This window comes from Corvus hawaiiensis, chromosome 5, assembly GCF_020740725.1.
Source record: "Corvus hawaiiensis isolate bCorHaw1 chromosome 5, bCorHaw1.pri.cur, whole genome shotgun sequence".
NCBI lineage: Eukaryota > Metazoa > Chordata > Aves > Passeriformes > Corvidae > Corvus > Corvus hawaiiensis.
The window spans coordinates 61,476,023-61,498,845 of record NC_063217.1 but is presented as its reverse complement, the minus strand read 5'-3'; the positions used below and the strand labels follow the sequence as shown (position 1 = coordinate 61,498,845).

At 44.0% G+C, this 22,823-nt stretch overlaps 2 protein-coding genes across 5 annotated transcripts in view; one reads left to right on the top strand and one right to left on the bottom strand.

The window, feature by feature from the left end:
• LRBA (LPS responsive beige-like anchor protein) overlaps nucleotides 1-22,823 on the top strand; it is a 373,995-nt gene that overhangs the window by 191,402 nt on the left and 159,770 nt on the right. For all 4 annotated transcript variants that reach the window (XM_048304274.1, XM_048304272.1, XM_048304273.1 and 1 more), the window contains 3 exons: nucleotides 4,485-4,609; nucleotides 11,872-12,018; nucleotides 14,631-14,767. In XM_048304274.1, the coding sequence (XP_048160231.1) occupies nucleotides 4,485-4,609; nucleotides 11,872-12,018; nucleotides 14,631-14,767 (409 nt within the window). The remainder of the gene's footprint in view (nucleotides 1-4,484; nucleotides 4,610-11,871; nucleotides 12,019-14,630; nucleotides 14,768-22,823) is intronic.
• On the bottom strand, nucleotides 18,128-20,744 carry MAB21L2 (mab-21 like 2). The gene has a single exon (XM_048304279.1). The coding sequence runs from the start codon at nucleotides 19,716-19,718 to the stop codon at nucleotides 18,639-18,641; it is 1,080 nt and encodes a 359-aa protein (XP_048160236.1). The 5' UTR covers nucleotides 19,719-20,744; the 3' UTR covers nucleotides 18,128-18,638.

Below are 22,823 nucleotides of genomic sequence, written 5' to 3'. Positions count from 1 at the left end.
AAGTGTTCCTGAACAGCATTAAAATAATCTGTCTTTTCTTTAAAGTTGGGCACCACTGTTTGTGTTTTTTGATTGCTTTTTTGTGTGATTTAGAAGGAGCACCTGATATTCTGCATTTGATGAGCCATTGCAACCAAAGTGTGTAATAAATTATGACCAGAAGTTGGAGTAGACATGCAGTTGGTGATGGAGAAATTGTGGAGCTGCCTTCTTTTAGATTTCCTTTCAGATCATGCTGTTCCTGATGCATGAGTGGTGTTGCCACTCTGTTTTTGGCTGTCCATGAAACTAATTTAGCCTAAGTGTCTGTGTTCAAGCATCTGCACCTTAGGAATTGTCATCATTGATTGATTGCCTTGCTGATGGTCTTAGTGAAGAGACCAAGGATTGATTAGGTTTGGAGATTGACTCACCTGCTTAACTGTACAGTTAGAGTTCTGACAAGGAGTGTGTAATCTCAAAATTTATCTTGGTATCTTCACATAGGCATTTCTTCTTTTGAGTTTGTTGTGATTGCCTTTTGTGGAAGTGGGTTTTCTTGCCTTTAAGGCTAGATAGCTTTCTGGATAGAAGAGGTCTTTTAGAGCTCTAGCCATCCTCTGTCTCTGAAGATTTCTGTAACACTGTGCTCTTTTGCCTTTCTTTCAATCTCTTTCTCTTTTCTGTGCTGTATTTGTTTATTTGCTACTCCTCTCATCTAAGGATCTGAATGGGGGCTTCTGTGGTGTGCTAAAATCCATTCTCGCTTAACTGGTAGCCTGAGTACAGCCCTAAGACCTGTCAAACTATTGCTTTTGTAGGTTTGCATTTTCTTTCCTCTTCCCTACCTCACACAGTCCCTTTGCAACCCACACTGGTGTGTTGATTATTTCTTTTCTGGGGTCTTAGAGATGGCAGAGTATCTTGAAATACACAATGGGTAAGACATTACAAGAAGTAATTCTTCAGCAATTGCATGATCCTCTCGTTTTTCTCTGGTATGGCTTAGATTCAATTTAAGTCTATAAGGGTATGAGGACCAATAGGTAGTTCCCATGCCTAAAACCCCTTTGATATAAGACCATAATAAAACTGTACAGCACTTGGTATGTTTTGTCTCCAATTGTCCTAATCTTTGAAACTGCTAGGAAATACAGATTTCTTGATCTGGGACTGGAGAAAAATGAGCATTTAGACTTTTACTACTGCCCACAGTGAAGTGACTTTTTTTTCATGACACAAAATCCTGAGGAAGCAGGTTATATTGGTCGTTCTAAATTTGATCTCAAATCTGTACAATTTTAACAATTAAGTGAGTTGCATGGGAATGAGAGGGAGGTTTTCTCTCAATTCTGAGTATGTAGCCTGGTAATTTGGGAAACTTTTGAAAAAATAAAGCAATATAATGGTTGTACTATTTGAATAAAACACTTAGTATAAAAGCTTTGTTTCCATTCAGTCAATATTGTTACTAAGGAACCACTAATTACTGTTTATCATGTTAGAGGGGGCCCTGACAAATCCATGCAAATCATATGATTTATAATTCATAAATCCCTGATCCCCTGAGCAATGTTGCTCTTGCACTTAGACTAATTGAGTACTTATGTTCATCGATCCAGTCCATATAGCACCTTTAGTCCATATGGCAGCCTTTCCTGCGGGGCCGGAAACTCCTGTTCTCAAACCTCCCCTGTAGATGCCATACTGTCCCCAAAATCTGCCTCCTTGGCCCTTTGCTTCACAGTCCTTCAGTCTGCCAGCAGTCAGTTCTGCCTGAATCAGAGCAATATTTCTGTCTGTCTCCCCCTGGTTGCAGAGGTACAATGTCAGCGTGGTGCAGCACTGCCTTTTGGGGATGGGATTGCAGTGGTAAATTGCTCTTAGTAGTAAGGCAATGTGCTAGAGTAGCGGTGTGGTGTACTGGTTTATATTGGTTCTAAAATGCATTTTTCCCAGTGGCTGCTCTCAAAAATGGCTCACTGGTAACAATTAGTCAACACAGGTGTTTATTTTTGGCTTTGCAGGGTTTTGTTGGATGTTTTTCTATGTGTGAAGAATAGATAATTATTCTTTTTTTTCCCCCTCATAAAGCAGTGGTCGCCAATACTTACAAATACTCAAATACACAGTCTAATAGTGGTTATGATGTTGTGTGTGAATAATCAGTGCACCACTGAAGGAGATAGAATCCTATGCAAATTTTGTATGCAGAACTGAAAGTAAAAGTAAGGGACTAAAGATATATTATGTTTCAGGATAATACTTCATACCTGGTCATTGTTACCTATTTTCCTAATAATTTTAGCATAGTTTTGTAATGTGCTGTAATTGTAATTGTTATCCAGAAGAATGGCACCACTTAATTCTATCAAAACTGCGGCAAGATAGATGAATGACAAATTAATAATTTACCATCTTTGCATAATACTGTAGCCCAGAACACCAGCAGGATTGATGGCAGAAGAGGTTAACAAATTTTAGCGGCTTCCATTAGCTTTTCGTTGTCATATGTTTGTGGTGCGGGCTGAAATAAGCTTTGTAGGAGATCCCAGTCCAGGGAACTAATTACTCGTGCCGATTGCCACCCTGATGAATAGACCCTCATTGTATCATTCCCCTGAAGACGAGGAGCAGGCTGTGATTCACGACTGCATCCTGGCTGATATTTGATAATAATTTTAACAGATAAATGTAGGAAGGCAGAATGATGAAGTGCCTATCCATGCTCTACGACTATCAAAGGCATGCACATAGCCAGCTGTGTTCTGCTTTTTTTCTATAATCACTAATGGAGAATTTTTAGTTATTAATCGACCTTTGAATAAACCCATATCTTCCTGTATTTTGTAGTTTTCCTTTGGTTAATTATTCCAAAATCATTGGGGCTTGTAATCAGAGCATCCCAATTTTAGTGTGACTGTAATACAGACAAGTGTGGAAACAAGATACTGGGGAATTTTGATTCCAGTACTTCAGTATTTTTCTGAAATTAAGCAATTAGAAAGATGAAGACTAACACTGTTAGTTAGACTGTTAGACTTTGGTGTTAGAAATAAGCATAGAATTTTAATGAAGAATGTGAAGACAGTCTCCATTTTTATAAAATTATTTTCTATCAGAATTTTTAATGTCTACAAATTGTGTTTGAGAGTAGTGTTACGCAAATCATTCTGGCTTTTGTCACTATGTTTGCTTGAAACCTTGATTTACCGTAAATAAAACTAATTTCTTCCTTTAAACCGTAGAACTATGAATGTAGATACCAAGTATTTTTAACATTGTGGTCTGTAAATTAGTTGTGCCTATTCATTTGTCGGTGTCGACAGGTATACTTTCTATTAGCTCCTGGATCAGAAATGGAATATATATCTGCATTTTCATCTATTGTTTTAATACTGGCTCTATAAACAAACGAAGTCAGTGTTTTTTAATTTGAACGTACACATTTTCAGGATACCATGGCTATTCTATGCCTCAGGCATTTTGTTTGTTTGCCATACCTGAAATTGGCGTTTTTTGTACATTCTCTGGGCTAAAATACTATTTTACAGTGGCATTCATTCATGATCATGTAAGCAGATAGTAACTGGCACTTATATATGACCGTATTAAAAAGATCTACGTATGTTTGGAGCATAAAATGGAAAATAATGAATTTGATATAACCTTTTCTAGATGTAATTTTTTAAAAGTATGCTTTCTATGTAGCAATTATTACACATCATAACATGTAGTTTTTAATTAAATGTAAAAACACAACTACATAAACCAGAAATGCAATCTGATTTGCTGAAAATAGATTGCTGTTTCACTCTCCTGGAATGGTTTATTTAAAAACAGTAAATGGAAAAGAAATGCATTTTCTTGTGTTGTTCTAAGCCTCAGGGGCTAAATGTAATGAATATTTTAAGAGATTATTTTAATTAAATTCCTGCACATCTAAACAGAGTAATATTTTATTATCACATACATAACCATGTAACTGAGGTATTCATTAAAGTTAACACTTTCTGGACCAAGAATTCATGGCATGATTTACTGACCTTGTGCAAAAAGGCACAAATTAGGAAGAAAAATGAAGGGGGACAGACTTTGATTAATATAGGTAATGCTATACCATATTTATAATAGCCTTTTCCCTATTCTGGTTTATAAATGCAGTCACTGAGAAAGGTGCCCTGCTGAGGCTGAAATGAGGCTGAAATCGGAGCACATGCCACTAGAGTGTGGGGAAACTGATCACACTGTCAGCAATTCATTTCAAAATGATGTATTTAGTGCTCATTTCACCTTCCAAGAAAAAAGGGAAAGGAGTTCCTTAGACTGGAAGGTGATATTGTTATTTTCAAGGACATACCTAAGTAAAAGATTGCAGAAAGGGGGGGAGGTTAAAAAAAAAAAAGGCAAAAGCAGTGCAGACAAGGAGAGCTTTATGCAGAAATTCAGCGCTACCATGCTGGTTGATAATTGCTAACATATGTGGCTCCTCTGTTTCATTGTAGTCGTCCTCGTGAGTTCTGGCGCCTCGACTACTGGGAAGATGACTTGCGGCGCCGGCGACGATTTGTGCGTAACCCCCTTGGATCGACACATCCTGAAGCGACACTCAGGGCAGCCGGAGAGCATGGTCAGTGTAAAATCTGCCTCCTGCCACCAGCAGCAGGTTACAGGCCGTGGTGGGAAAGGCTAGACCTTCGTCCTTGTAGGATGCTAGCAAATGGTCCCAAAGCAAAGCCTTTTGGCGTTGCGTTTCAGGCGTGTTTTCCATACAGAGATAGCCTGGGATTCCTTCACAGCAGCAACGCTGGTGTTTGCTGAGCCCCTTCTTTCCATCTTAGCTGGGCTGGCACATTGTGCATACCTTGCATACAACAATTACAGTCCTTACTAGGCTGAAGAAAAGTGGATGCAATTTTGCCATTAATCCCTGGACAGACTTCTGTGTAAATTACCTGCTTATACCTCAGTAACTTCAGAAGAAGATTTTTTTCCTGTTCAGAAATCCACAGCGATTATTTCAGTTAGCATATGTCTGCCTATTGTTACAGACGTATCAAAAGAAAAGTAACACTTCTACAGGCTAAACTGTGCCTCTGCTTGTGTTTAAGTCCTTGAGTTTTTCTGCAAGAATTTGATACGGACTAAACAGTAGCAAATGCTGATGTGTAAAGTATTGTTCAAGCAGCAAAATGGTAATGAGGGTTTTAAAAAAGGAGATTGGTTTTTTTAACAGTTATTACTCCTCATTTTATAACCTGGGATCAGTCAGTTATAAGATGCTGTGTCCATTCTAGAGGGGAATCTATTTACAGAACTAATACAATAATCAGTTTGAGAATTCTATAGTAAATTGAAATATAACCAACCAAACAAAACCACACCCAAAGCCAGTGAACTTTGGAGTTTAGTACAGAATTTTGTGTCTTTGGTATCTCATGAGGGTACAATGATAAGGTAGAAAAATCTTGCATTTAAAAATAATTTGCTTATAATTAAAGCTGAGTACTCTTCACCTTGAAGGCACATGTCATGGAGCAAGTAATTTAAATTTAGTTTGGTTTTTTTTTTCTTTTTTAGCTTGTGAATTACTGTATGCATATGTGCCTATGTATGCACATACGAACTGTGTGGAGGGATACATTTTATGCTAATTTTAGATTGTTAAGGGTGTTGTATGAATGTAGAAGAACATCACTGTCGTAAAGTTGGTTTCCGTCAGGCGTCTTAACCTCTTGCACTCAGCCTTAAAGAGCCATTTCTGGAAGAAAATGTCTACAATATGTCAGCTGATATAATGCCAAATGTGACATCAGTCCTCTGAAATAAATGACCATACAGAGAATAGTCAATAAAGTGATCTGAAAGCAATGTTTGTAGAGCCTACATCTTTGGCTATAGAAAGAGGAACAAGATGTAGAATTAATTAACCCTCTTTTTGCTTTGGGGCTTGTTGTTCTTAATATCATGTGTTGTTCCTACACCATGGACTTTAGGGCACTAAGGTTTTTTCTGTTTAATACTCCATGGATGAACAACAACTGCCCCCCCTTTAATATTATGTGTACTTCTAAGTTAAATAGATCTTGTCACAGTTTGATGTATTCTGCTTGTATTTTATTTTATTTTATATTTATACTGTTTATCAAAATTTAAAAAATATCTTTCTTTTTACTGAAAAATATTTAGAGCAACCATTTAGATTTGCATAACTTATTCTTCCATAAGTTAACACACAGTAATGCAATTATTCATATTTCATAATAATGTGATATTTTCTTGAATCCATGCTGTATTTCAAGGGCTGTGGCTTATAATCAGTTTGTGATTGACAGGACAACAGTTTTGGTCAATAGAAAGGAAGAGGGAGTAAAAGTAGCCCTATTTCATAAGTAGCTAATAGGCATAGCTGGTAACTAACCCTGGTAATTTAAATAGACCTAATTGTTTTCTGTCTGCCTTTCTATTCGGATTCTGACATCCGTAACAGTCTTGTATTATATTTAATTTCCTGATGTTGTTTTGTTCTGAGTTTTCATACTGCCTTTGTTATCTGTTGTCCCTCTGGTTTTTTATCTAACCAGTGAAGATTTTAGTTTACCCTAAGTCATTATTTAATGTGATTTCTGAAATTATAGATGCTCTCTGCCTAACTGTGTGTACACATGTAACTGTCTTCTTCCAAGACCTTCCACTGGCAAGGTGTAAGAGAGATGACCAAAGTACAAATTCAACTGGAAACTATATATAATGTACAGGAATGCAAAGATAGTTGGGATTTTTATTTTTTCATTTTGGGTTTGGCTTTCTTGGTGTGTTTTTTTTGTTGTTTGTTTGTTTGTTTTTGTTTTTTGTTTTGTTTGGGTTTTTTTTTTTTCATGACTTCTAAAAGATACAGTTGTCAGAAAGATCAACTGGAGTGGCCACTTGATCCATTTCTTTCTGAATTGTGTTTATAAACTTATAATATTAACCAATTTAATCTTAGAATTTCCAATTGTTCTCAGATTTTTTGAAACCAGACTTTCATGATGTAGATATCCCTAGGATTCGCAGAGTATTTGCCTCAGTATGTTATGATTTCATATCAATAATTTACCATTAATTATTCCATTTCAATTAATTATACATGCCTCTGAAGCAAAAGCATTTTTAGATCATGTGTAAAAAGTTCCCTACTGCCTATTTAAGGTTTTTTTCAAAAAATCACAGACCAAAACCTGAAATTGGACGTAAGAGATTTTGCCAAAAGGGAGGCAGGGGAAAATAATGCATAAATAATGGAATAGTAGAAGCAGTAACCATGCTTGATAACATGGATTTTAGCTCACTTCTGTTAGAGGATACACATTATCAACTGTTTGTTGTCTTTCAAATACAACCAGATGTATTCTCCACCCCAGAGAACTCACAGTGCAGGAATCATCCCAATTTGCAACTGTGAAAATGATTCAGAAACAATTGGAAGCCCAGATATTGTTCAGTAAAACCTAGAGAGAACAACAACAGTCAGATCTGTTGCAGCCTAGTTATGTGTCTTAGTAGCAAGAACCAATCTTTCCCAAGGATTGATTTGATTTGGAGGAGAACCTCTGGTGCAGAGGTGGCAGAATAAATACCTGAAGACTAATGTTCTCTGTTCAGACAATCAATACCAGCCCCATGACTATACTTCTGGCTACCTTCTAGTTAAAAACAAATTTTTTAATTCTGACAATTTAATTGCCATTCCCAAGTTCACATTAACTTGCTTGGGAAAAAAAGGCTTTAGGTAATTTTTCAAAGGGAAAAGGGTGAAAAAAAAAGATCCTTCCAAACTGGCTATTTATAAAAGTCAGTCTAATGGTGTATTGTGGGGAAAGGAAAGAGAGGTGAAGGTGCTGTGGTAGAAAGTTTGGGATGGAAGGAGTTAACTCTTTTCTATTCTTCCTGTCACCTACTGTTTAGAAATGGAACCAAAATGCTTGTGTAAATGTGAAGGGGAAAAAAGAGTAAACCTGTTGGTGTTTTGAAATTTACCCCAAAATGCAATATTTTGTGAGGGAATCTTTAGCTGCTAGAAAGTACCTTATCAAGCTTTTTAACAAGTAATTTATTGGGGGTTTTAATTGATGTTTCTTAAAAATGTGGGGAGAGGGGGATTAAAACAGTCTGTAGCATTTCCATCAAGGCAATAGGTGGAGTTCAGGGCTTTGTAGCTCCAAGGGACCAGCAGCTGGTCATCCCCAGTACTGCAGTTGACTGGTTAGTTTGGTTTGCCTCAACAAGAAGGATGAAAAAGAAGTCTTAAAAATTATGCTTAAAAAACTTGGTTTGAAAGTCATTGGTTTTTCCATTGTTATGTTTTTAAATAAATAGGGAGAGTAGAGGGAAGCTTCTGGGGGCCCTTTCCAAAAAAACCCCAACATAGTAAGGGTTTTTTTAATGCACCTTTTCTTTGAGTTGCTTTTCCTGGTATAATTACCAGTTTTAAAAAAAATAACAAAAACCCTGTATTGTGCTTTCTGATACTTTATTTCTCAAATGGCTTTTAAAAGCTGTATTTTGCATATAAGTTTAAGTTGTAGACAAACACTTTAAAATAATCTGTCATTCTAGGAATGCCTTAAGCTTGGTCAGCAATGTAAGACAAACTGTTATTTTTGCACCCAAGCAAAAATAAACACAACTCACTGCAGATGCAGAGATCCAGAGATGCAGAGATCCATTTGCAAAAACTTCTTGATGAAGCTGAGTCTCACAGAGTGGGCTGGGAAGGATTGCATGGAATTACACAAATGAGTTATAGTAATGAAGTTGTGTGCTGCCTGTTGGGTTTAGGGCAATACATAGGCTGTGCCTGGAGATCTTGATCTTGGAAAGGTGTGTGGGAGCTGCAGGGTTTGTGACCTGAAATATGAAATCCAGTGTAATATGTCTGTGCTTATGTGGGAATGGAGTTGTCACATGGTGTCATGCTCCATCATGTATATCTCTAATCAGTAAATATATAGAGAGAACTAGACCATGGCCTACCTACATAAGTGCATTTTTCCACAGAAGAACAGGTGAATCCATGTGGAATGTATTCTGTTCTGTGCAGGTACTCATGTGAGCACGACTGTGTTGGTTGCAGAGGTAGTGCTTTATTCACATCAGTACAGAAGGAGCAGATTCTGGTTCAGACTGTGATGTCTCATTGCTTTCCAGTAGCTGGTGTCTGCAGGTGTGTAGACAGGCATCTTCCTGTGCCTGTATTTAAGCTGTATTTAAGTTTAACACACGTTTCATGTGTGCCAGGAGATTTTGGTAGCTAACGTCATATGCAAAGAGATGACAAAAATTTACACAAATGGACTAAATTTATGGTCTAAAATCTGATTTTGAAAAAGGCACATTACATAAGATGTATGGGTTTGAATCAGCATAGTATCGGTAGCTGGGGAAAGAATTAAAATCTGAATAAGTGAAAAAGATAGGGCAATATTTCTGTTATCCAGTCATCTTTGGTTTGGAAGCTGTTGTATTGATTTTATTTTTTCTTAAAGACTGAAGGGCATAGTAACATTTTGGACAAGTTGTACTGAGTATAAAAGTATTAACCTTTGATCTTGGCTCTGAATTCGATCTTAAATAAGAATAGGCAGAGGGCTAGTTTGAAATCAGCATCTTCAGTATAACAGATTCTAGCAGAGGAAGCAAAAAATGGCAGCTGTGTACAGTGCAGATGAGGTTTTTGGAACAACAAATATGGTTTGCCTGCATTAAAAGAAAAAAAAAAAAAGGAAGGACCAAAAAGAAAAAAAAAAGGAAAATAATAAATTATCTTGGACTTCATCCTGAGGTGGTTTTGTTCTATTTTACTTTTTTTGATCTTCAAGAGAGTGCTGGTAGGGCAGTGAGTAAGAGTGCATGTGGTGTGTGTTAGTACACTGATGGTAATTTTACTGCTGCTAACTGAAAATCCTCAAGGGGGAGTTAATTACAGGAAAACCTTCCTAAATATCAGCCGCATATTTTCCATGACAAGAAGGTTTTTCAACTCACATTGAACAACTCCAGAATCTGAGTTATCATTATTTACATGAGCATATTTTGCAAGAAAGTGAGATTTTGTTTGTTCTATGCAGTTAAAGCTTTACAGTATTTTTTTTAAGGCTTTCTTACAAGTGACAGATACTGCTAGGGCAAAAGGACCACATATAAATTGCATTTTATATTGTATGACAAGTTAAATTTCCTTTATTTGTGTTTTTGTTTGTTTGGTTTGAGGTGAGGGTTTGTGTTTGCTTTTTGTTGTTGTTTGGATTTTTTTGTAAGGTCAAGGCCTAAATCAAAACCAGTATTTGGTCATTTGGGGTTTTTTGTTGTTGTTGTGATGGGGTTTTTATACTTTGAGTTTTGGTTTTGTGGGTTTTTTTTTTTCTTTTTGGTGAGTGGATTTCTGTTTTACTTTTCCACTGAATTGAAAAGTTTTATTATTTGCAATTTACATGCATATATTTACTTAAACAGTTCAAACTTTATATATTGCCACCGGGGAGTCGCTGCCTTCTGTAAATGTTTGCAGATTAGCATATTTTTAGAGGAAGCCCGTGGAACTTCAAATCAAGTGTGGCAGCAATCAGAGCGAGCAGCCACCAGTGTGTTGAAGTTAGTTGGTCCTGATGTGTTTGGTGAATGTTTTTCAAACACGGCTGTGCCATGGGTATTCTCAGTATATCTTTTAAGAAACAGGATTTTAATTTCCAACTTTAAAAAAAAAAAAAAAAACAACCCCAAAACCGGACACATACACTGCTGTGTTTTGGCATTACCACAGCAAAACTTACATATAGAGGGAGTAATTATCTCTTTCTTCCCCCCCCCTTTTTTTTTCTACTTTTTTCTTTTTTAATTTTTTACCCCCCCCTCCCCCTTTTTTTAAATTTTTGTTCCTTTTTCTGCTGCTGCTTTGAGGTGGTGATTTAAATAAAACAGATTTCGAGGCGGCAGTGCCGGGAGGCGCTGGCAGCGCTCCCGGGTTCCGCGGCGCTGCCGGGGCCGTGCGGGCCGGGAATGTCGCTGCCCGGGCACGGCGGGGACACATGTACCGGCCCGGTGACCGTGTGCGGGGCGGAACACGCGCTCCGAGCAAAACGAGCTGCTTGGCCGCTTCCCTTCCACCCCGAAAATCCCGGCGTGCGCCCAGAAATGCCCCGTGCGAGGCCGGGGCCGCGGGTGGCTGTGCCCCTTGGAAGCAGGTGCAGGCTGTTCTCCGACTCCAGCCGCGATCCCGGGGCAGATTCTGCCCCCCGCCCCCGGGCATGGAGGGCTGGGGGCAGAATCTGCCTCACGAAGTCGGCTTGCCGCGAACTTCGGGAGGGGATGCGGGGTGGGAGCTCCAGGGCTCCCTCCGCCTTTTTCCCCGCTCCCGGGGGTTTTCCCGGCGGGATGCGGCAGGAGCTGCCCCGTCGGCTGCGGGCCGGGGCCGCCTGTTGCGCTGCCCCGGGCGGGTCCCGCCGCTCCCGGCCTCGTCCTGCTCCTCGTGTTCCCAGGGCCGTGCTCGGTGTCGTCGCGGCGGCGGTCCCGTGTCCTTGGAGCGTGGGTTTGGGGGTCAGGGTGACACACAGGGGAGCCGGGACCTGCCTCCAGCCTCCTTCCCAAGGAAGGCTGCAGGGGAAGGGAGTCTGCTGTCATAAACACTTGAAATAGAGTTAAATGCTGCAGAGAGCACTGGATAATTTTGAGCAGGCTTAATAGGATTAAAACTAGATGTGTCCTAACAGAGGATTAAGAAATGTACTTCCCACAGCTAGTCCTAAACAGTTTTCTTCCTGAACTTACATTTAAAAAAAAAAAAAAAAAAAAATAAAAAAAAATTACACTCCTTTGTCACTGAGACCTGCCAGACAGTACTGTGTCTCATTTCAGCTCCTGATGAGGATATACTTGTCAAAGGAAAGCAGTCCATCAAGAGTCAAGTTTTAGGAAACCAGAACTCAGAAAGCGAGATTCTCTTGGAAGGGGATGATGATATCATGTCATTCATGGAGGAAAGAGAAGTGGAGAACTTGACAGGTAATGTCACCTATCTAATTTTCTCCTCAGCTTCTTTACTGTTGAAGTTCTCATCTCCTCATCTCTGCAGTGAATCACTGATAATTAGCACACTTCCTATAGCTGGGTCATTAAGATAATTTTCTGTGCACCTCAGATACTGAAGGTTTATTTGAGGAGAGTTGTGTGTTTTCTTTCTCTGCCTTTTAAAACTTTCTTGCTTCTGCAGTAGATACCTATTCTAGAAAACCTTCCTTATAGAAAATAGCTCTACTTTGAAAAGGACTGCCTTTGTTTTCTTGACCTCATTCCACTCAAATCATTAGACCTAGTGGACAATTAGGCAAGTTATCTGTAATTTAAGGCTTTGGAGACCTTTATTTTTTTTCCTAAGTCTATAAAATTGTACATACTGGTTATTTACTTGCATGTAAAGGATTTGTACGCTCGCTGGATTTAACTCCTTTAAACCCATTGACACTCCCCCACTGAAGTTCTTTCTCCACAGACCACAGTCTTATTAGACTTCTTTTTTTTTTTTTTCTTAAAGAAATAGTACTTCAGATCATTCAACTTAATTAATTTTACATAGTCACATGCAACCTTTGCTGATGTTGCAGTCTCAGTGGAGTGGGCCCATTTCTGTACAGTTCAGAATGTAAAACCAGAGTAACCAGGGTTTCAGAGACTGGGAGTTATAAAGTGTCCCAATTGTTATATGAGGAACACTGGTTTTACAGGGAGAATGCAAACTTCTCTGTGTTCTTTTCCTTCTCATCTGGTATTCCACATACACTTAACTTAGAGAAAAATGTCATTTATTGGATAATTCTGGTTCCCTGAGAAGCTGGTAGTATACTCTTACATTTATATGGATCATGCGTATGATAATTCACTGAAAATGCTGGAAGTGATTATTTATTGGTATTTTGCTCATCCCTGAACTGCATTCCACTCTTTTTTTTTTTTTTTTTAATTAAACAAAAAAAGCAAAGCTAAAAATGCAGCATAAGGAAAAAGAAAACCTGCATAGGATGAGTAAAGTAAAATAAAGTAATGGGAGAATGATGCAAAGGCATTTTTCTATATGAATCTTTTATTTTTGCCTTTCTACCATGAGCTTCCTTCTCAACAGCCTTCTCCATGTTTCCTTCTATTATTCATTCATTGGTTCGAGTAATACATTCATACTGTAATGGAGGTGAAAGGGGAGTTTAATTATATAATCTTGACAATGGCAATAGGATTAAGAAGTAATCCTCACTAATAAAGTGGTGTGGGTTAGAAATGAAGTGGAAATTGTCAGGGGTCTTCTACAGGACCTGGACTGCCCCAGCTTCTGCAGCTGTCTGCTTGCCCTGTAATTGAATGTCTGCGAGTGATTGAAAAAATGTTATTTCTCCTCTGGATTACATGCTAATGTACAGGGGGCAAAGGGAGACAGCAAAAGAACACATAGCTGCTTATTTCATCCATTTGTGGGGGTGAGCTTTGGGAAATCATGGCAGTTCCGCAGCTATCTCATGCCCATCTGCAGACACAATGTATTTGTACGTTGGGAATAGAGGGCAAAGCTGCTCTGATCTCAGCAGAGCATCTCTTCTTTTGTCCTAGTGGCACACATTGAGATTGATGTGAGATTAAGGACCATCACCCTCCTAACAATCGATGGAAATGACAATTCATCTGAATTTTTTGTCAGTTATTCTCACATTGATTACCTGAACGTGTGTACCTCATTTATAGATGCTTTATTAAAACAAAATTGTCTATGTCACTTTAGTATCTTCCACTGTTTTACAAAAGTCAGATAATACTGCAGCCGAGTAACTTCATTTCCTTGCCTCTTAATCAGCTGGATGACAAACCTAACCTGTTTTCTTTCCGTATGTGATAGTTAATATGATAGGTTCTGCATTGTCACATCTATGCTGAACCTATTGTTTTCAGTAGTAGTCTGATTTGTCCCTGTGATAAGCCCTGTGGAGATGTGATTATTCCAATAAAAATTCATTCAGTTGGAAACCAACCCTCCAGCTGTTTACTCCCACAGTCCCCGAGCTACACTAACACTGTATGGAATCCTTGAACAATATTTAACATGGAATCAAAAGCATCTTTAAAACATTTTACTTTAGGCTCTATAACATTGTGTAACCTTAACAATAGATCTCCAGCATCCATGAGGGAGCACTTTGCAGTTAGACAACATTGAGCCTTGACTGCTGTGTTTGTCTTCGTGAAATGCTATCAAAACTTCCCAGCAATTGAAGAACAGTAAGATTTCAAGTGTTCATGTGTGCACTCTCTATGCTTCATGTAGCAGAAGGTGTGCAACTCTTGGAGTTTCTTGGACAGAAAATGGGTCTGAGTAAAAGCTGAAGACTGCCATGCTAAAGCCAGCTCTGTGTAATGTATGCAGCAGTTTGCAATTGCAGCTGCTTTAGCGTTCGGCAGTACAGAGACTCCGCAAATCTGTTACATATGTTCTTTTCCAGGACAAAAAGGGGTTTGCTCTTTAAGAAAGAGCTATGCTCTTCGCTTTATTTTAATGTTCTTGGCCTGAAAAGTGAATAATTTGTCCTCGCATTCTTTTTGGTTTGAACATCGTTGGTTTTTTCCCACTTTGGCAGGTCCGGTGGCCCTCAGCACACCAGCTCAGCTTGTGGCACCCTCAGTAGTAGTGAAAGGCACTCTTTCCATCACTGTTTCTGAGCTCTACTTTGAGGTGGATGAAGAAGATCCTAGTTTTAAGAAAATCGACCCAAAGGTAAGAGATCATTGACCCTGAGCTCTGAGAGATGATGACAAATTACCCAGGACCTTTAATTCTTCACTTGACTTCCTTTACCTCCATTGGTCTGCAGTGTTGCTGCTTTAATAACTTTGCAACTGACCATATATGTTACTGAACTTCACATAGGTGACACCTCCTTTCCTGCTCCTTTTTCTCCCCCTCCCACAATTCAACCCTACTTGAATGTTAATTAGCTTGCTGCGAATAAAGCTCCAGGGAGACATGTCTGAAATAAAGACATCTCAAATCGCAGGCCTGTGTGAATACAGGGAAGTTCAGCGAGGCTTTGAGCCCAAATACTTGGTTTTACTTTCCTGTTTTTAGCTAATGTCAGTGTAAAACAGCACTGAACTTCCCACACTCCTAAGTTTGCAGTGCTTCTGTCATATTACTTACTCCATAACACGTTTTACAGGGCCCGTTATTATTTATTGTGCTTAAGCATAAAACATAATTGCCCTCCTAAAAGATGTTTCTGAGCTGACATGCTAATTTCCACAAACTTTATTTGCTCCGAGTTGCTTGATTACTTGTCTTTTGGTTAAAATTAGTAACCTTCAGTAAAATTCCAGTTTCAAAGAGAGCATATTGTGCAATTAGCTTAATAAGGTTGCAGTTGAATGTTTTCTACGGTGTTACAGCAACATTTCAAAGGTAGGACACAACTGGTAAATATTCTCACAGCTTAAGCATAGTCATGGCTCTTGGTTTTTTAAATACCTGCCTAATGTTTAACAGGGTAATAATTTCTTTGTGAAGGGTACTGCTGGAAGAAGTAGAGGTTTTCTGCTTGTCTGTAGGGAGAATACCTTGTGTGTTAAGCACCAGTTCAGTTCTTTGTTCCTATTGAGTAAATTGCTCCTCTGTATTAGAAGTGGCATCGGTGGGTCTGAAAGCTGGGAGTATCAAATCCTATCAGGGAAAAAATTTATTTTGAAAAGCAATGCTCTCGGATTGTTAGAGCTAGATTTTAATATAAGCAATTAACTAGAATTGTGATTTTATGTGATATCATAAATGAGATTTAACTTTTCTTTTGGTCCTGAAGAATTTTTGAAATATATTGGAAGTTATTTTAAGTGTGAGATAGCGCTTAAGATTTTTATATGCTTACTCTTTCCATTACGTTTAATTAAACCCCCCCACATTTAACTAAAAAATGCCTCTTAATGATGAAAAGGATATAAATATAAATGTAAAGTTAGTTTGATACGTTACTGTATTGCATTTTCCATCTAAAATGTTCTACTTTGTATTATATTAGCATGAGAGAAATCTTACAGATCTGAATTTTTGGTTTTCATGTTTAGCACACAGGGACTTTGAGTACAGTTACTAATTCTTACTATTCCTGTTACGTGTTTTGTGGGAACATGGACATATAACATATAGTTAGCCTCCTTTTCTCCTGTTTTCCAGTATTTTGTAGAGGTTGTTTTCTTAACTGTGAGCAAGCATTCTGGTTTGGTTTGACTCTACTTTTTATTCTGTATCTGAGAGATTTTCTTAGGGTTCTCATAACAGGAGTTGGTTACATGAAATACTGGCTACACCTCTTACATTCTGCTTGTGATGTTGCTTTAGCTGGAGGTCTTAAAATTAAAAAAAAAAAAAAAGACCTTTTTTAATGTCTCAGGGGTGGGGGGGGGGGGGTAGCTAAAAATTAGGTCTGAATAATTTTATTTTAAAAACTAAGTAAGCTTACAAAACAGCTTCTTTTCAAGCATTAACGCCTCCCTGCCCCACCCTGTGCTGAAGTCAAGGTACCTTGATAGCAATGACGGGCTGCTGTAAAAAATGCCCCTTGGAAAAAAAAAAAAAAAAAAGAAAGCCCCAGCAACTAATCCGCTGTAAACTCAGTAGGCCTGTTTAATTAATGAGGCTTCATCTGTTTGATAAATTTAAGTTCCCTGTATATTTGTCTAAACTGCTGCAAAGAAAACATTGTGACAAGTTCCTGAAGGAAAACCTGCCTTAGGTAGCGATAGCATCGGCAGCGATACGATCAGAGTTTATACGCGGGCTCCGGGCTGTTTTGGGAAGGAAAGGGTAGCCCCGCGGGCTAAGCCCGTTCTGCCAGGTGATCCGGGATCAGCGCTGTGGAAAGCGCTCGGATGGCTCCACAAAAGACTTGTGGAACTCAGCCGGGGGTGGAGGGGCTGCGGACGCAGCGGCGGGGCCGGGGCCGGGGTGTGCCCGCTCCGCAGGGCAGGGTGGCCCCGCGCGCCCCGCTCCATCGCCCCGGCTGCTGCCGCCAGCGAGAATTTCGTTTCTAAACTTAAAGGCAAAAGCAGCTCAAGTTGAAATGGTTATTTCTTTCCGTCTCCGTCCAAAAAGAAACGAAAATAGTCCTTTGGGGCAAGAACTTAACATTTTTTTACCTCCCCCCGCCCACGAAAGGACATGAAAACTTGCTCGAAATGCTCCGAGCCGGCGTTGCAATTTTTCGGGCAGCTCGAGCGGGTAATGCTAACATTTTTAAATCTTAGGAATGCTTTCCTGATAAAAATCCTACCAGTATTTCTCAGTGGTCCCGAGCAAGCTTAAAGCGAAATCGCTACGAGGAATCAGGCAGAGCTTCGTTTTGGGAGAGGGGGCTCGGGCAGGGAAGGAGATCGGCAGAGAGCGCCCGGGTGCCAGTGTAGGATCGGGTGGTTTCCTGACGGGTTCCTGCTTATCTCCCCGTCTGACTATGCTGCGGTCCTGTTTTATGCTGTACTTAAAAATCTGGGCAAAAACAAATGTTTGTTTAAAAAAAATATCGACCGGTTGCTCTAAATCGCATTAATTATTCAGGGTAGATCTATACTTCCTTCGTGTCAAAGTCAAATGGATAGCGCGTTTGCTCTGGGAAGCGAAAGCAAACAGCGATGGATTTTAAAAACAAAATGCAGCGCCCGAGATTTACCGGGGGAAAATAAAAGGAAAGAATACTATAATGAAAAAAAAAAGGGAAAAAACCTGACTGTAGAGTAGGAAAAGGCATGCTGTAATTCTGACTAAACTGTGGCGAGCTGCTGTGCGATGCTCCATATATTCCAAGATTTAGAACAGAAGCTTAAGGTAATAGAAACATAGCAGATGTTGTCACATGCTGAACTACAGAATAGATAAATTTTTTTTTTCATAGATGCACTTTTTTTTTTTTTTTAAATGGAAACTAGAGGGAGGTTTAGAAAACATCAGTCAATATGCTGAGCTAAGGCTTGGGCTAGGTGTTGTGTTTAGCTTATCTTTATATCTCGTGTTTTCGTTTCTTTTAAAAAAATTCCTTCTGAGGTTCAGAAAGAATCTACTTGCCTGAATTTAAGAACCATTCACAAAAAGTCAGCGTAAAGTTAAAGTAATATTTTTATTACTATTTGCAACAAGTCAGTTTTGGGGCACATAATCTGACCTTGGCACCGAAATACATTTAACGTCAGTAAAACTTTTTAAAAGGGAGATTTGTACATATAGTTAAATAATTTTTTCACTTGGTGACAACATTCAGGCAAACAAGAGAGCATAAGAAAAGGACTATACATGGATTGGAAAATGTACCTTTCGGGTTTCGTTTTGAAGTTGCAAAAGTCCGATCGCTTCTTTTTGTGACTTTTTAAAAATTCACATTGGAGGACAGGAGGAGAGAGGTTCTTCCCTTCTTCCGTGCAAGGCGGTGAGAGTTTATGCCGGGAAAACCGTCGGCAAGTTTTTAAAGGCCGAGCTGCAGGTGGGTGGGGGGGCTGGCGGGGGCGCGTGTCTTTCGCCGCCTCTTTCCGTCGTCGTTCGCGTTAAATATAAAGTTTTTTAGGCGCTGTTGTTGTTTACGGAGGGCGAGTTTTTGTGCGCGGGGGTGTTAACCCTATAGCTTGTCGAGGCTTTTGGGATTGGTGAGGATTTCTCTGGCTAGCCTCCAGGTCTGTTTGGCAGCGCTTTCCAGGGCCGAGTGGGGTTTGCCCTGAAAGAGGTCTAGGTTGGGCAGGAAGTAGTGGGGGCAGCGCCGGCACTGCAGGCAGGAGATGAGCTGCAGGAGGATGCCGTTCAGCCGGTCGCCCAGGCACGCCTCGTCCCAGTCGGTCTCCCGCGGGTGCTTCTCGCACTCGTACAGCAGCAGCGTCTTCATGTGGTAGTTGTTGAGGGGCTGCCCGGGCAGCTCCAGGTGCCGGTCGCGCAGCGTCTTCAGCACCGACAGGCACTTGTTCCGGCAGCCGCCCATCAGCAGCCGGTTCTCGGCCTCGCCGAACTGCAGCACCCACGCGTCGCTCTCGGCCGAGCTCTGCTTGCCCGTCAGCGAGTAGCACTCCTTGGAGAGCAGGTTGAAGCCCTCCGCCTTCACCTCCGCCACCCGGTTGGGGCCGGGCCAGGGGATGTGGGGCATGGGCCACTGCGCCGCGCTGCGCGGCCAGATCCCGGTGCACTTGAAGGCGGGCGTGATCTGCACCACATACCGCTCCCGGATGCGGAGCTTCACCTCGCTCGTGTCCGCGATCATCTTCACCACATCCCGGTAGCTGCACTTGTCCACGGCCTGGGCCACCAGCGTCTGGAAGCGGGAGCGGATCTTGCGGGCGGACAGGTAGCCCGAGGCGGTGATGAACTCCACCCAGAGGGACATGCTGCGCTTGCGGCCGTCACTCAGCTTGAGCACGGCGCAGCCCGGCAGGGAGCCGTCGTCCACGAAGTTGAAGACGCCCATCTGGTTGAGGTAGAGCACCACCTCGAACTCGGTGGGCGAGATCACCTCCAGCCCCTCGTAGCGGGCGTCGATCTCGCTTAGGGAGCTGATGAAGCGCGGTTCCTGCACCTCCACCTCCTTCAGCACGTCCGACACGACCTTGCACACCTCCCGGATGGTCTTGGCGATGGCCGCCTTGCGCGCCTGGCAGCGCTCCGTGTAGTATTTGTTGAGCTGGTAGACCAGCTTGGCCTGCGCGGCGATCATGTTGGGGCACAGGTCCGGGCTGTACACCGGGCTCTCGCAGTACGTTGAGGGATCCAATGCTTTAGCGGTGGCTGCAGCTTTGCGGAGGGCACCAGCCAAATCGCAGACCCCCACCGCCTCCGGGAAGAAGGCGGCAGCGGCGCGCCAGTGAGAGCAATTAAAGAAATCGGGGAGGGCGGCGAAGCACAAAGGAGCGGAGCCCAGCGCTGCCCCGGCGAGGAGGAGAAGGAGGAGGAGCGGGCCGGTGCGGGCTGGGCGGCGGTGGCGGTGGTGATGCCGGAGCCGGTGCCGGAGCGGCGGGCAGCCCCCACGGGCTCCCGGAGCGCAAAGTTTTGGATGGCGATGGGGGCAGGGAAGTCTGGGCTGCCTCTGCGCTCAGGCGCCCACCCCCCCGCGCAGCGACAAAAATGCCGTTTCAATAGTTCATGGAAAAAAAACCCAAAACAACAAACAAACTTCCCCAGGACTCGCAGAAGGTCCCCGCAGAAAAGCCGGTCGGCGGCGAAGTTTAAAACCGCACACGGTACGAGAGGAGGAGAAGAATGCGAGTAATGCCCACAGCGGAAGAGTGAACTCTGTGTCTGTCTGTCTGTCTGCCTCTCTCTCTTTCAGTCCGTGGCACCGCCAGAGATGTGCATGAGTTTGGCTGCCGCTCGCTCAGACTGTCAGGGGGTGTTGTTGATTTCCCTTTTCCTGCTGGAGGCGTTGGCTGAACCCGGCTCTGTGGCTGTCTCTATCTTTACGCGCAGACGGGTGCACTTGGTCTGTGATCTCTCATTCCCGTCCTGCAGCTCTACATAGATTGTTGTGAGAGAGATTGTATGGAGAGGAGTTGTTGTTTGGTTTTTTTTGTTTTCTTTGCACAGACTGTGTTTTATCCTGAGCGGGAGGAGGGCGTAGCTGGCGTGCCCGGGATGGCTTCTCCTCCCCCTCCCCACCCCTGGAAGTGCGCGCCGAGGCTCTCACTGTCCGCGCCTCTCGCTCTGCTCCTGCCGCGCCGTGTGCCCGCGTCTCTCTCGCGGCGCTGCCGCCGGGCCCCGTAGTTTATGAATGGGGCCGCGCGCGGGCGCGGGGCGGGGCCGCGCCGCCAATCGCCGCCGAGCTGTCAGCGCCGCGGCCAATCGCGGCACCCGGCGGGCACGGCCGGCGCGGGGGCGCGCATACGCGGCCCCGGCCCCGGCCCCGGCCCCGGCCCCGGCCCCGGCCCCGGCCCCGGCCCCGGCCGGGAAGGGGCGCCGCGGCCGCTCTGCGCCGGCGGTCGGAGCCGGAATGAGCTGCAGGGGAGCCGGGAGGGAAGCTTGGAGCGCCCTGCCACCCGGCGCGGGGTGGGGGGAAAACCCCAAAAAATCGCTGTAACTTCGCCGTGGCGGCTGGTGAACGGCGAAGTGAGCTCGCTGTTCCGTCCGCTCGCTGCGAGGGGACCCGGCGGCAGTGCCGGTGTGTGCGGGGAATGGGGAGAGGCGGGCTGGGGCTTCCACCGCAGGCATAAATCTTACTTCGCTTAATGCCGGGCTGCAGCAGTGAAAGTGAGACCGTCACCGGAGCAGCGTGGCACACCTTGTTTTACTGCCCCCAGTCACCTTAATTTAGATAAATCTTGTGCCATAAAGTTCTTTTCATCCTCCTAAAGCGCAGGATTGAGTTATTCGAAAGGAAACGATATTTTATGCAAGTTTGTATTAATAAGAATGTTGAACGGTTTGGACATAAAGCCGTAGCTCCTTGGTGTCAGGTCGGAGGGAGCCCCGGGCCAGTACCTGCTGCAGAGCAGCCAGAACTGCTTCTCCTGCGGGAACTTAGGCTGGAAGGGAGGGCAATTTTCACATCTCCAAGGGACAAGTGTGCGTGTGTCCGTAGCTGCTTTGCCCTCCCCTGGGCCGTGCAGTCCCGCTGTGTGGGGCGACTCTCACGGCCCGGGAGCCCCGCCGGGACCGGGGCCGTGACCGTGCGGAGACGCGGTGCGCTCCTCCATGCAGAGCCTCCCGGTGACCTGCTCGCAGCGGTTGGGCTCGGTTCCTTGCACTCTCCTCCTTTCGCTGCGGCTGGCTGATTTTAATAAAGAAAATACCGCCGTCTGTTTTCTGTGTGCGTTTAAATTAGAAACATGTCTTGTGCCGACCGTACCGCTGGAAGAAGTAAGTATGGACGTGCCCGGCGCCGGTGCCGCTCCCTCCTCCGCGAGGAGAGGATCGACTCCCTGCTTCCCTCCCTGCTTCCCTGCCTGCCGCCGGGGCGCTCTGCGCCCGGGGATGGGGGGGCTGGCCCGGCGGCCCGCGGTGCCCGGTGCTGGCGGCGGTGTCAGGTGTCCCCGCCGGGCCCGGCCCCGTTGGGAGGGAGACGAGCCCAGGGAAGGCTCCGAGGAGAGTAGCCTCTGAGGGTTGGGGGAGAGGGGGCAGGCTGCCACGAGGGCAGAGTCGCTGGCTCGCCAGGACGCTGGCGCCGCTGCTCGCACGGTCTATGGGCGTCCCGGGGATGCGCAGGCTGGAGCGGGGCTCTCCGCCCCAGCGTGCGGGTAAGTGCCTGCGGAGCTGCCCCCTCCCCGGGCTGCGGCCGCACCCGCCCGGGGCGCTTGGAGGCTCCGTAGGCGCGGGCGGCAGCGCCGGGCGGGCATCGCTGCGCTTCGCTTGCGCGGAGCTTCTCTGCGCGGCGCGGCTCGGCTGGCCGGGTGGAGCAGCCTCCGCCCTACGCCTCGCCTCCGGCTGCCCTTCGGCAAAGAGAAGAGTTAGTTCGGGCTGGGGGTCCCTTTCACGCGCCGCCGTCAAAGCTCCCGCTTTGGGGGGTACACGCTGCCGGGCTGGCACCGCTCTCCGCGCCGGAGAGGGCTCTGCACGTCCACCCTCCGAGCAGAGCTGGGCAGGAGGGCTCCGCGGCATCTGGCTTCCCGCAGAGATCGCCCAGCCCAGGGGTTACCGCGTCCTGGGCGCGGAGGAGATGCCGGAGCCTTCAGGCGGCCCGGGAAATGGCGGGGAGACACGCGTTCCTTTTTTCAGGGTAAAAGTAGGAGGAGGGGGCGACTCCCTTCCCACCCCCCCGAAAAGGTGCCTAATGATGTAGCGTTACTAGTGTTCAGATTTAAAACAATTCATTACCAATTTTCCTGCCTGA

Bases quoted from the DNA above. Each gene is read 5' to 3' on its own strand.
- MAB21L2 (XM_048304279.1), bottom strand. From the start codon at position 19,718: ATGATCGCCGCGCAGGCCAAGCTGGTCTACCAGCTCAACAAATACTAC.